Source organism: Parasteatoda tepidariorum, chromosome 4 (genome assembly GCF_043381705.1).
Source record: "Parasteatoda tepidariorum isolate YZ-2023 chromosome 4, CAS_Ptep_4.0, whole genome shotgun sequence".
Lineage (NCBI taxonomy): Eukaryota > Metazoa > Arthropoda > Arachnida > Araneae > Theridiidae > Parasteatoda > Parasteatoda tepidariorum.
In genome coordinates this window covers 60304331-60319076 of record NC_092207.1, presented here as the reverse complement: position 1 = coordinate 60319076, position 14746 = coordinate 60304331, and the positions used below count along the sequence as shown (strand labels likewise).

At 28.9% G+C, this 14746-nt stretch overlaps 1 protein-coding gene across 2 annotated transcripts in view; it reads right to left on the bottom strand.

Annotated features, from left to right (window-relative positions):
• Nucleotides 1–14746, bottom strand: part of LOC107436706 (uncharacterized) — a 43024-nt gene that overhangs the window by 16763 nt on the left and 11515 nt on the right. For both annotated transcript variants that reach the window (XM_016048505.4, XM_016048506.4), the window contains 7 exons: nucleotides 10915–10979; nucleotides 7103–7217; nucleotides 5933–6135; nucleotides 5081–5156; nucleotides 2974–3027; nucleotides 2794–2872; nucleotides 704–824 (listed from right to left, as the gene is read on the bottom strand). In XM_016048505.4, coding sequence (XP_015903991.2) covers nucleotides 704–824; nucleotides 2794–2872; nucleotides 2974–3027; nucleotides 5081–5156; nucleotides 5933–6135; nucleotides 7103–7217; nucleotides 10915–10979 — 713 coding nt within the window. The remainder of the gene's footprint in view (nucleotides 1–703; nucleotides 825–2793; nucleotides 2873–2973; nucleotides 3028–5080; nucleotides 5157–5932; nucleotides 6136–7102; nucleotides 7218–10914; nucleotides 10980–14746) is intronic.

Below are 14746 nucleotides of genomic sequence, written 5' to 3'. Positions count from 1 at the left end.
ATATACACAGAATTTACCGAAATTGGCGCACATTATAGTGCATAAAATATCATAAAAAGTATTAACCAAACAATTATGATCCTTCTGAAATTAGCGTATGAAATGTGTCAGTTTGGAATATAAAAAGTATCTTAAGTATGATCATCTTTTCATCTTTAGCAGTTTTGCAATATTTGTTGCTCTACAATTCGTTTCTTTAAATTATTGTTAAAGACATGTACTGACAAAACATTGTTAGAAAACAGCACCAAACCTACAAATTAAGAATTGCTTTAAAAGTCATGGGTGATATTTTCTTAGCATTTCTTAATTGTGGGTGTCACTCTACTCCGTTCCATGTAGTTTACTGTAATATCACAGTAAAGATCAAAATAAATAAATAAAGATTTTAGCTATTATATTATATTAGTTAAATGAAAACTATGAATGTGATTTCTCCCTTTAAAAACTAGAGGTCGATTTATTGGAAGGTGTTTATTGAATGCCTATTAAATATTATATCAAATTATGTGTTGTTCTACTTAACGATAACATAAAAATATTTATATATACTTTTCAAAATAAAAATCTCTTTATGCCTTTCAGAATAAAAAATATTTTATGAAACATAAAATAACAGTTACCTTACTGGTAAAAAAATTTTAACAAATGAATGATTACTCAAACATGGGTACTAAGTTAATAATGATATTTTATAACTCACATAAGTAATTTCATCATCCGTAACAGAAGAATGTCCTGGTTCATAGTCCTCTATTAATCTAGGACGCACATTGTATGTTTCTATAGACGATTTAGCAGAGGGTGGATAACCATACCCAAAACTAAAATAAAATGAGTGTGTTGCTATATTATAATATATATAAGGGAACACATTACAATGCAAAATGTATTTAGTGAACAGTAAATTTAAAGTAATCAATTATTTTTTTGTTTAAAATGTAGTCTAGGGGTGCACAACCTTTCTGAATGAATATATACAATATAAACATTGGTATTTTAGGCACAATTCCTTTTATCAGTTAACTTAGTAATATATTTGCATTGAATTCTTTTAAATATTCATTCAAGTCCTTAAGAATACCAAACTGATATTCCTAAAAAAAAAATCAATCTCTTTAATTAAAAAATAGATTTACAGGAAAAAAAATATAAAGGTTGGGAAAAAGTTACCGTTTTCGTACCACATCATGTAACAGAAAAGTAAATATTGAAATAAATTAACTGTATGTTTATGAATGAAAATAAAAATAAATATTTCATTAAGGAATATAAATGCTAATTAATGGGAATTAATTTATAATATTGAAATAAAAGCATCATGATTTTGAAAAACACATGGAAATTCGACAATAACTGCCAAAAACACAAACTAAAAGTCACTTAGATTAACAATAAAATGCACACAAATAAAGAGCTTTAAAAGTGATTACTAGAATTTGAAATTCAATTCATTGCAATTATGAGAAAATATATAGAATATTGAGAGTTGACAAAAATGTTGAGTTTTAAAACTTTGGAAATTTCTAAGGATAATCACAAAAAAGGCAGTAAAAACTACATTGATTTAGATTTTGAGTGTCTAAAACTTATATGTGCAATTCAAAATTTTCAATTATTTTTATTTTCGAAAAAACAAAAACATATATAATTGTTTATTTTTATGTTCAGGTACTGCCCATAATGTAGTCCTTCATATTAGATACGATTAAACAGGGTGCATAGTCAAATATTTCAACAAAAAATAAGCACCTTTTAAGCACTCAAAAAATACTTTCAAGCGCTATATATATGCTAACAAAATTCGACACAATTTTCAAAGACTTTACATGATTATGATAAAATAACTAGTTTCTGACAAAGAACTTTTTTATTGATTATATTAGCCACCATAAAACGATGGAAAGATTTTTCGGTTCAGTATCAGAGGGTGGAAAATAAAGTATGAAATTGAGAATATCTTACAAAATACAGCAGAGTTGCACACGAGAGTGCTAGAATCTCAACGAACCCAGCTCATCCAACGCACATGCAGACTCACAAACATTTCATAAAACATCTAAAATGATTACTGCTTTCATGTGCTTAGGATCAACGGTCTGCGAAATAGATTGTGGTTGAAGGAATCGTGAAAGCGTTGAATAGAACAATATGAAAACCTTGCTTTTGCCACAATATGTGGTGAAAATCGACATGGTAAAGAAAAAAATCTTAATTTTGGAATTAAGGCCTTTTTAAAATACCCCAATGAAAAAAGCACCTTTAAAGGCTTTTAAAAAATGAAAATAAGCACTTTTCAAAAATGCTACACACCATGTTAAATACATATTAAGAGAGTTTCTTCAAAAAAGAAAAATTAAGAAATATTAATATAAGCTTATAGTTATAGTATATTAAAATGTCACAAATATTTATTTATATAAATTAAAATAATAGAATTAATAATATCAAAGATCTTAAAAAAAGTATATTAATCACGAACATTTGCTGTAATTTTAAAGATTACAATTATGACATGTTTTAAGTTCATCTATATTCAAAAATTAAAAATTCATCATACACAAAATATTCCTTTCAATACAGTATAAGACAGGAAGATTTTTTATTGCAAAATATTTCAAAGTTTAATGATGAGAAAACTATTTCAGAAATGCACAACCGGAAAAACATTTTAACAAATCATTAATTTAATTTCATTGGAAATAAATATTAAAGTCCCTATTAAATAACATACACATACTTACAACTATCAATATATCTAAAAAGTTTTAATTTTTAAGATATAATGCTTACTTATTGTTGTTGAACTTGGAATCATTATTGTTACTGGAACGGTTGTCAAGAGTGGATGATTTCTTTCTCATAATTTTATCTAAAAATAAAATTTATATTTTAATATAATTAGGAAGTTTAAATATATAAAATTAGGAAGTTTAAATATATAAAATAAACTAAGTCTAAGGTGTATTATACCTTTTTTATTAGATTCAGGTTCAGAACTGTATCCAATAATGTACTCCTGTGGATCTATGAAAAAATGAATTCTTTTATCATAATATAATTATAAATAAAAATAGTTATGATGCAAATAAATTGAATTAACAGTGTTTTAAATTATAATCTTTAGTCCAAAAAAAAAATTCGTCAAAATAAATACACACATAATTTATTATGGGGAACAGTAGGTTTCCCTTTGGTGGACCCAAGGTAATAACAAATCTATTTCTTCTTTAATGAAGGCAATTTCTACATCATGCTTCCCTTGGACTAATATGTTTTAGGCTACTGACTCTATCGACACATCTATACTAAAACTGCATTTTGTGTGAATGTTTGGAACTGTCCTGCCTCACAAGACACTTTTTGGCTCTCCATCCTATTTTGGATACATATCTCTCTTCATTATAGGATTGCAAGGCTTAATAAAACAAATATAAGGACATAATTGTCACAAATGCTATTAAAAAATAGTTCAAAAATGTAATATGAAATATGATCGATAACATAGTGGTCTCTTTCTGAGTTGCTAGTATATGTTTACGTAACATTGATTAACAACAGTGGAGTATGGTGAAAAAGGACATTTTGGGATAAAGGGAAGGAAAAATATTGATAAAACTGTGTGTCATCATTTATGGACTTAGAGTGAAGCAGTAAACAGGTAAAACATTATAATTGTTATTAAATATATTGAAATCGACTGTTTACTGATTTGTTATCTTACAGCAGCCATTCTTTTTACTATTTTCTTAAAAAAGGCTTTTTGAGCTGTGTTCATTTTCTTAAATAAGTATTTCAAGCTTTTTCCATTTTTATTTGAAATACCATAATAAAAACTCACAAATGTTCAATTTATTTTTATTTCAATTGCTTTTTGATACAACACATGTGTAAATCTTTTTTTTCAATCACTAGTGGGCTAAGTCACCTGTTCGCTTACCTATTTAGATCTATTGGTGAACAGAAGTAATTTTCTAAGTAATTAATTTTTAAAATATCATTTGTAACATTGTATTGTTCAAGTAAATTTGACGAGTTCACAATCGTTATTTAATATTTTCGCTTACCAAACTGAAGGATATATTAAATATTATTTTTGTTTGTAACTCATTGTGCATGAAGCTGATCATTAAGTTCTAAATCATTTAACAGATATCTTTACATTGTGCATGAAGCTGATCATTAAGTTCTAAATCATTTAACAGATATCTTTAACTGTAATTTATAACAGTATATTTAATAACCCTTGTTGAACAGCTGACCCAATTTTTGGATTTACGGCTACTAATGTTCCACTCTGTAGCCTTGTAATTCTGAACCCAATCCAGGAAGATAAGGGATCTCCTGGGTCAAGTACCTGGAGAAATTTGCCTCCGTGAAGGACTTTTTGATAGAACTAACCCGCATTTGCGTTACATGGAGAGGAAGACAACGGGAACCTCTCACGGATAGACTGACAGCAAGGGTACTCTAATCCATGATCCGTCCAGCACTGAGTACCTATATTTTACGTCAGCATTGCAGTCAGTACAACCCAGATGCGGGAATTGTACTGAACAGCTATTGCTGAGATTCGAGCCCGGTTCACCTTATTGGATGGCAAATGCTCTATCCCCTGAGCTTGCACAAAAGTAATAATTGTAGAACTGTTAATAAGATTAGACCACCTTACTAAATTATTTTATCTTAAAATGTAGAGCAGAATTACATTATAATAATAAAAAAAAACAATTCTCTTAGCTTTAAACTCTTGAATTAAAATCATAATAATAGCAGTACAGGAAAATAACAGTTAATTAGGGATCTAAATTTTTTTTTATAGAAAACAATACCTTTACAACTTTTATCAATATTATGCTGATGATGAACAGAACAATATGGAAATGAATGAGGGAAAACTGAATCCTAATAAATGATTTTCCAGCTAATAAAAATGCACAGACAACAATGGAAAACTGTGACACCATCATTAGATTTTTATATATAGTAAGAAACATTTTCATCAATTTTAACAAGATAATTGAAAACAAGTGTATAGTGGAAGAAATTCTGTAAAGTTCTGTACAAATGTATAACATACCATTGGAACTATCTGCTTTATGCAAAGATTTATACATAGTCTTGTACCAGTTGTGCATATTTTCTTTCTTTACACTCTAAAAAAGTAGTAAACAAGTTGAGTTTCATTTATTTTTAAATAGTTATTATTAAATTAAATCTTTAAAATAAAGTAGTTTTACAAAATATATTATTATTTAAGAAAATATTTATTTACATGTCTGGATGCATTTAGAAAAAACTGAAAGTACTTCCTAAATACATTAGTCTACATCATTTCACCAGACAAAACACAAATGCTTAATTTAAATAAATATGAGATGAGCAACAAAAAGAAAATCATTTAGAAATAACTCAAGTAATAACAATGGAAACAAAATTAATTAACTACATAACTCCACACAATTATATGAAATGTTAAAAAAATTTACACAAACAATATTTTTTAAAAATCTCTTGCTTTTCTTACAACTATAACTTTCATTGTTCGCAAAAGTTTAATATGTTCAGGAGTTACTAATTCAAATTTAAATGCCGCTGAAAAATTAAAAGATGTTCCAAACCTTAGTTAGATACCAAATTCTTAAAAAGGTTAATCATGCATACAATAGTGATATTTTTTAAGAAATATATGGAATAAATAGATAATTCACAGAAAAAAATAATTTAGAATGTAAAATTAATTAAATAGGCTGCCATCAAGCATCAAAGCTAAAGATTGTTTTTTTTTTTTTTTTAAATAACTAAGTAAATTGGCTGAAATCAAGAATCCAAACTAATTTTTTACACATATTTAATATTTAAAAAAAGAATAAATATTTAAAATTTAAAAGTAATTTTATCCAAAATATTCCCTTCAAACAAAAAAACGTACATTTCTAGGTGCAATTGGAATACCGTCTTCAGTCGGACCGATACCTTCATACTTGGGTGGAGCTGGAATGAATCTAGTTGTCGATGTTGTTTCTTTCAAAACTTCCTTTACGGGAAGAGCATAGTACTTATCTGTATGCACTTTATCTCCATCTATAGTTGTTCTCTTATCGATTAAAACAGCACCAGGAGGAGGTGGTTCATCTAAGATAAAAGAAACAACAAAATATATCTAAGCTTTGATGTAAAAAGACATAACTATCACTAAGTTTAAAACTAGATATTTTTACTTACAGCAAAATTATTTATGTTAAATACTGAACCAAGTGTGCAATTGTATGAGAGTTAGATGCGTTATGAGGGTTATAAGTTCGACTATTCTCACTTTAGTCTTTGTGACAAAGATAAGTAAATTTACAGTTTAATAATTGCAAAATGATTAAGTTACACACATTTTTCATAAAATGCTACATAATAATATAAAATCACAGGATTACTTTACATAATAAAAGATTCCCACTTATAGTATTAAGCCCTTAATTAGGAATAATGTTAATTACATCATAATAATAGTAGAGAATAATACTAAGAAAGTATGATAAAGAACTAATACAACTGGGCACACTTTTGTAATCATTGCCTAAAACAATAATGTTTCTATCAAATTGCAGTCAACATGCCAAAATACTTGGGTATGAGACTCATCTTTAATAAAGTTTTTGCATTCTTAACTTAAATAATGAAAAACAATAAAAGTTATAAAATTAGTCTTAGCACTTTTTTTTCTTTTTTTAAAAAAAGGAACAAATCTGATGATCTGAAAGATTTCTTTTTTGTAAGATTGAAATAATTTTTCTACTGTTTATATTAGATACACATTCATTATTTTTTTTTTGACTAAATGTGTTAATTCTAGATCATATTTGTTGTTTTTATATTACATTATAATATTACATTTGTATCCACCATTTTTAGTGCAAAAAAAAACAGATTTCAATAGCTTAGAATTCATTGCCTTTCGTCAAATCGCCAAATAAATTTGAGAAATTTAAAAATAAATTTTTATTTTCTCTAAAAAATACAGAAAAATTATTACATATAATGTTTTTGAATACATGCAATTACTTAATAAAAAAAAGATCAAAGAAATCATCCCATAAAGATCACTTACGGGTAATAATGGTATTTGAAGGTTCTGCAGAACCATTATGGTAATTGTCATTTTTTCCATTCACTAAGGAAGGACTCTTCATTCTTTCATCTGGACTAAAACCATTACTATCAGCCTTAAAATAACAAGAAACATTTTAGGACACCCAATAAATATTGAAAAATAAAAAATATGTTGTTCTATAATGTCCATTAATCAAATTCTAAGATATGGAAAACTATAAATTTTTTAAAATTATTTTCTCACATAATTATTAGAATACAATTATACAATCAGCATAATCAGAAGGATTACACATTTGTCTGGTTGTAGATTTATAAATATATATAAAATATTTGTTAAATCAGAGAAAATTGATTTTAATGCTAAAATTTTTGTCTGAATGGTAATGATACAGAAACAAAAATGTATTTTAAAATCTATATTTACACTATTAAATTATCTTTATAAAGAATCATTTAAATAATTTTATTTTGCTAAATTTTTGAAAAAAATCAAGAGATGATATTACTCATTTATTTAAATCTAAATGGCATTGACTTTTCAATGGCATTAAGTTATTCAATTAAAACTGGAGAATATAAAATAACACTTTTAAAAAGAAAGGTTTCCAGAAGCATTCTTAGCGGTGTGAAAGAAAATGGCAAAGACATTTTAACACAGAAATGTTCAGAGCTGTTATAAGAGTCTGATATCATCAAGCGAATTAAAAATAAGTTAATAAACTGGGCTGCTCATAAACATCAGAATGGACGAAAAACTCCAGTGAAGAAATTTTTTGTATTAAAGCTTTACACTAGTTAAAAAAGAAAAAGGCCAAAACAATGATGTCTCAACGCTGTGGTATCAGACTTTAGAGTGTTTGAGATAAGAGATTGGTAGTCCGTGTCAAGAAAAAAAAAGAAAAAAGGTTATCCTGGAAGAATCTTCAGAAGAAGGTCTTGAGCAATGAATATATAAAGGAGAAAAAGTCCAGTTATTAATATGTAACAAGCAGGAAGAATTCCTTGGTATGGTATGCTATACCAGAAAAATTACTTAAGGGAGAGTAACAAACTCAGATTTAACTGAGCATCATATGTAATAAGATCAACAGTAGGTACTAATAAGTAAATTGAGAGCCACGATTGCTCAGGGGATAGAGCATTGGCCATCCAATGAGATGAACCGGGTTCGAATTCCAGTCGATACGAATTCCGCATCCGGCAGGCACCAACCACAGTGCTGATGTGAAATATCCTCAGTGGTAGACGGATCATGGGTTAGAGTCCCCTTGCCGTCAGGCTAACCATGGGAGGTTCTTGCGGTCTTCCTCTTCATGTAGCGCAAATGTGGGTTACCTCCATCAAAAAGTCCTCCAGGAAGGCAAATTTCTGCTAATATTCGATCCAGGAGTTCCCTAGTCTTCTAGATTGGATTCAAAATTACAAGGCTACGGAGTTGAACATTAATAGTCATAAACCCATAAAATTGGGTTGGCTGTTCAACGACAGTTAAAAAAAAATGCAAATTGAGGGAGCCGGGATAGCCTGGTTGGTAGGGCATTGGGCCCATGTAAGAGGTCATGGGTTTGATCCCCGCCAGCCGAAGAGTTAAGTCCTCCATGTCCTATAACAAATCAGACCTCTGGGGGAACTGATACAGGAGTTTGTTGTCTGGGTCAGTTCAAAACTACAAGCCAACAGAGTTGACCATTAGTAGTCGTAAACCCAAAATTGGGTCAGCTGTTCAACGACGGTTGCAAAATAAGCAAATTGAGAGTCATGATTTATGTCACCAGAACAGTTTATCGGTCATGTGCATTACCTCATGCAAACATACATTTTATTCTTTCATTTTATATCAAAACGGACTGGTAGATAGAGATGATACGACATTGATATAAATAAATTCTTAAAGAAATATCTTAATAATACAGTTCGATTAATAAGTGGTTCGAAAATGCAACAACAGACCAAACATAAATAAAAAGAGAAAACATTTCTTATTCTCCCAACCATAGCAGTGCTTGGGGGTGAGGTGAGTGTAAATCCATTTTAAGAAGCGTCTCTGTTTCTGTGACCTATATGTTGCTTTTTCTGTTATACTCAGAGGATAGTAGTAACCTGCGAGAAAACGGTTTTCATTACGCCTATGGAAGCTAGCCATTTGAACATTCTTTGCCTGTCACGCCTAATATGATTATCAGAATTTGAAAGTAGTTCAGAACAAAAGAAGCAATAGAAAATCCAAAATTTGACATTAATATCCAAAAGGGTGAGGTCTCTTAGAGATTTAAGAGTAGGATGAATAAAGGATCAAATGAAAAGCTTTTCAATATTAAATAATAATTAAATATGCAAGGAGGAGTAATTTAGTTTAAAAAAAATTACATTTAAATGAATTAAGTACAAAATTGATGCTTTAGTTCAGGAACAAAAAATGTGAAGAAAGATCAGAGCTAGTTGTCACAAAAATACTAATACAAAAACAGTCAAAATTACTGAGTTTGATGCAGTTTTCATAAAGGAGATTGCCAAACTGTATGATTAAATTTACGTAAAATCAAACATTTAAAAAATATTTTCACCTTTTCTCAATTAAATTATTTATATAATTTTAAAAGGATATCTTATGTACAAATTAATAAAAATACATCATTTATTATTTATTTTTAAACCAAATGTGTGTGTGTANAAATGAATATATATATAGAATAAATATTTATATTCAATTAAAATTAATGACTTAAGCAAGAATTCAACTAAGCTAAATAATAAGATGATTTACATCAATAAATTTATACTGTGGAACAGTAAAACTTTTGAATTGACTTAGTCTAGGCAATGTAATGCATTTTGCAACAAATAGCCTTAGTATTACTAACATCAGATTTGAACATGCAAAAATTAATTTTAGCTTGAATAAAAAAAGAAGTCTAATTTGTTGTTGTTAAAAAAATTAATAGTAAATAAGGATAATTTAAAACTCTTGCACAATATTTCTGATGGTTATCAATAAATAAGTAACAGAACATTATCTTTTTTCAGTTTAATAGTTTAACATAAGTTCATTTAACTTTAAGAAATAATTAAAAATAAACATGATACAACCTTATATGTTAAGTTCCTAAAACCAACAAATATTTATTGGGATACAAATTAAAGCTGTTTTTAAAGTTTGAAAAAGTAAACCTTTCAATTCTTTAATATTTAACAATAATTTTACAATTTCTAAGTTTTAAATAAAAAATACCCACAATATAAAAGTTAATTAATGCAGAAAACTTAGAGCAGCAAATACTGCAAAGAAACTTAGTATGTTCTGCAGCTGTAAGGTAAATTAATCAAGGGGCCTTAACCTGCGCAGAAATAGTATTTACAAAATAGAATATTTAATTGAATATTTTTTCAAAAAATAAAATCATTTTCACCATATTATATTTTACAGAGACTAATAGAGTATATTAAAGCATCAAAAATTTTAAATTTAACTACATAACAAGTAGGGCGGAAATAGGAGTTCTTTTCAATTTAAGAAACAAATTTAGTAACAAAAAGTTCAAATTTAAAAAAGAACTACTGCAAATTAAAGTATAATTAAAAGAATTTGAAAAATTTACTTTTCTTTATCTTTCAAAAGCTTTTTATTTCACAGCAACTAAACTTGAAAGTTACTTTTTTGTAAAAATGCAAAGTGAAAATAAATAAATGTATACACGAATTACATGGGAATGTTACATATAATGAATATTTATAAATATATAATATAAATTAGATAGGATTATTAAATAAATATGTATTTAAAGTTACATATAATAATAAAATAGTTACCTTATAGATTTTACTATTCAAAGGTGAATGGCTTCTGAATCCATCATTACTTTCGTATCTTTTATCTACAAAACGAACAAAATATAAAGTAAAGAAACACAGCATTTTAAAAGTAATTTCTAAGCTAGTCTAAGAATTTAACAAGACACAAATTCACAAGAATATATATACATATTTTCTCAATATTTTAATTTATATATATAGTTACCCTGCACTTTAGATTTATCTTCAAAAATTTCTAGCAAAAAAATATACAACTAAAAACACTAAACCTGCTGAATTAAATAAAAATAAGGCATTATAACTCTCTAAATATATTAAACGAGATTTTCAAGAATTCACATATTGTGTGCCTAAACATTCAAATAAGATTTTACAATATTTTGTGAATAAAATAGAGCTAAATACATAAGATTCATTATTGCGCATAAAAAAAAAAAACCAAAAAAGTGTTTACTACAAAAAATTTATACCAATTGGAAGTATAAAAGCTTCCGGCTACCTATTTTTGTACGATCCTAGAACCATAATAATTTAAAATCAATCATAGACTTGTATTTTGTGACGTAATATAGTTAGTCCTGGACTTCAGCGTTAAGTAGGGATCGTTAACAATATAAAGCTAAGCACAAATAGCGCTAGGCTGTTGTTGTTGCTGTTCATTTACGTCGCAATAGAGCTGCGCAATGGGCTATTGGCGACGGTCTGGAAAACATCCTTGAGAATGATCCGAAGACATGCCATCACAATTTTGATCCTCTGCAGAGGGGATGGCACCCCCGCTTCGGTAGCCCGACGACCTGCACTCGAAGTCGAGCGCTTTACGGTAGAACAGTTTAACGAGGACCAATACCGCACAGCGCACACCCTCGGTTCCCACGCAGGCTGATCCAAGTGGTCACCCACCCGCACACTGACCGCAGCCAGTGATGCTTGACTTCGGTGATCTGTTGGGAACCGTGTCTTAACGATCAGTCCACTGCGGGACTGGTAGCGTTAGGGGGTTAAAATTCACAGTAAGATTTCCAGGTTACAACTTCCGACTATTTTTTTCGTATAAGCTTGAAAAAACACGCCATGGAATTACACATGTAGTGTTCACAATAATTACGCGTTCTTTTAATTTAACTTTCAATGAAACAAATAACAAATATATTCGGAAAACCTCGCAACCCAAGCATGCTATGGATGCTACCCAAAAAATAACAAGCGACTATATTTCATACAATTATAGCCAAATAAGGGATAACACTCAAAACTACCTTTACACTTTATATTGTGATATTAATTTTCGTAAACTTGTTTTCGGCTCACGACCTGTTAGAATTTTTAAATTAGAGAAAACTTACGAATAGTTAAATTTCGGGTAAATATGATTAAAAATCACAATAATAAAACTTCTTAGAATATCATTCGCGTGCAGGTCGTCGGGCTACCGAAGCGGGGGTGCCATCCCCTCTGCAGAGAATCAAAATTGTGATGGTATGTCTTCGGATCATCCTCAGGGATGTTTCCCAGACCGTCGCCAATAGCCCATTGTGCAGCTCTAGTGCGACGTAAATGAACAACAACAACAACAACATCTTAGAATATCAAGCCTGTTCACACATCGGCTCGTAAGATTAACATAAGCGGAAGGATACACCGAAGTTTTTTTAAAATTTCAACCATCCATATAAACTATTCTAATATGCGGATTTGTAGGTCATAAGCAGTCAAATCATTTTTATTAAATTTTCTTTATTATTTAAAGAACAATTAAACTATTATTCTATTTTATTATAAAAGTAAGAATAAAATATATATGACGCCAGAAAATACTAATTGTAGTGTAAATATCAGTACGATAATACGATTTCAATTCACTAGTATATAAGCCAAGTTAACTCGATTCCATCATAGGGTACTTTTTGATAGATGAAGGATGACATTGCTAATAACACTTTCCCCACATTGGTGACCCGAACGTGATTTGAACACGCCAACCTCGACGTAACATCCACTTCGACTATAATAAGTGAACTTCGATCGATGGTCCACATTGAACAGTTGACTTGCTATTTGCGACATTGATAGATGAATCGAGCTGTTACTTTTCCATTTCGATCACACACAACGAAGCCTGTCGACGGCTAATAGCATAACAGGAGCGGCCAAGCACATAATCGTAATCTTAATATAGTTCTCACCATAAGCAATAAAAAAAAATCCGGTGACCTTAATACAGATATCCCGGCCTCTCATGAAAACAGCAATGAATCAATTAGTGGAAATTATTCATCCATCGAATTTTATTCCAGATAAACTGGTGGGGGCGTAATGTAGTGTAACTACCAGTACAATAATACAATTCTAATTCACAAGTATATAAGGCAAGTTGACTCAATTTTATCTTGGGGTACCTTTTAAAAATAAAGGCTGACATTGTCGATGATACTTTCTCCACGCAAATATTTTTAAACACAATTACTTCAAAACAGTGTTTTGGTCAAGAAGTTTTTTTAGTTGATTTTTTTCAATTTCTTAAAATATTTAATTTTTTCTACATTTATTTCCATCTTGAGAACAGTTCAGATTTACATTAAACATTGAATGCGTAAGCCAAACATTAAAAAAATGAAGTTAAATAATAAATGTGGCAATCATATAGGATATTATATTAATATTCCGTAACGATATGGTTAAGAAATATTATATTTTCAAAAACAAAGCAAAAAAATAAACAAACAAAGCATTAAAATTACATAAACGTTGTCGATTTTTGAGGCAGTTTCGGCAACTTTAAATTGTTTTTCTATTTAATAAATTTAATCATTAACTGCTTTAATTCGAAGTCGGAGGCCGAAAGAATTAATATTTTATTTCTGGTGCTTTTTCAAAAAAGACATCCATATTGTTAAGATAACAGTGAAGGAGTATTTGGTGGCGAAAGACATAAAATTGGGTTCTTATAAACGTTTTAAACACGAATTTGGAAAAGGATGAATGGAAACCAACTGTTCTGTTCCCATTAAGAGCAATGACGCATAAACTTTGGTGATCAGCCAAAAGAAACACTCTGGTTATCTTTACACCTTTCCTTTCCAAATGATGATAGGTAGTTATTGCAAAGAAAGTCGGAGGAGACAGTTAACAAAAGCTTTGAAGGAAATGGTTAATCAATATAATTGGCTACTACAACGTTTGCCTTTGTAAACTCAAGAGTTAAATAGCGAACACAACGTTATAAAACAGAACATAATAATAATATTTCCTTACTATGAGTACGTACATCTTTACTAGCATAAATATTTGTTTATATTATTTTAACTACGTGAAAAAACATAAATTTTTCTTTGTAGTCTTCGATTTTATTACAGGTAAATCAGCCAATAAATTAGAATTTTCTATGTAAAAATACAAAAGTACTCATTGTATTTCTACATGAAAATTCACTTTTAATGTAGCACATTTTTAAGGTAAATGTATTTATAACATGATCCCTATTTTTTCTTTATTTTTTTAAGCTTGTAAAGTTTTTTTAAAATTATTTGGAGGAAGAGGATGGAATTAAAAAATTTAACATTAGGTAATTCGTCAGACAATTATAATCGTTTATCCCTTAGAAATAAATGCTTTTAGGACTGCTTCACAGCTCAGAAAAATGCAGCTACAGAGTTAAAATTTGGTGTACTAAAAGGACGACGTTCTTAGGTTTCTTATGACATCAAATTAATTTTTTTAATAGTTTGAAAATTCATACTTGTTTAAAAAATATTGCACTTTTAATAGGTTTCATTCATGAAATTTTTTTTTTTAAAACTTTAAATAATGAATTACAGTGCATTTTGCT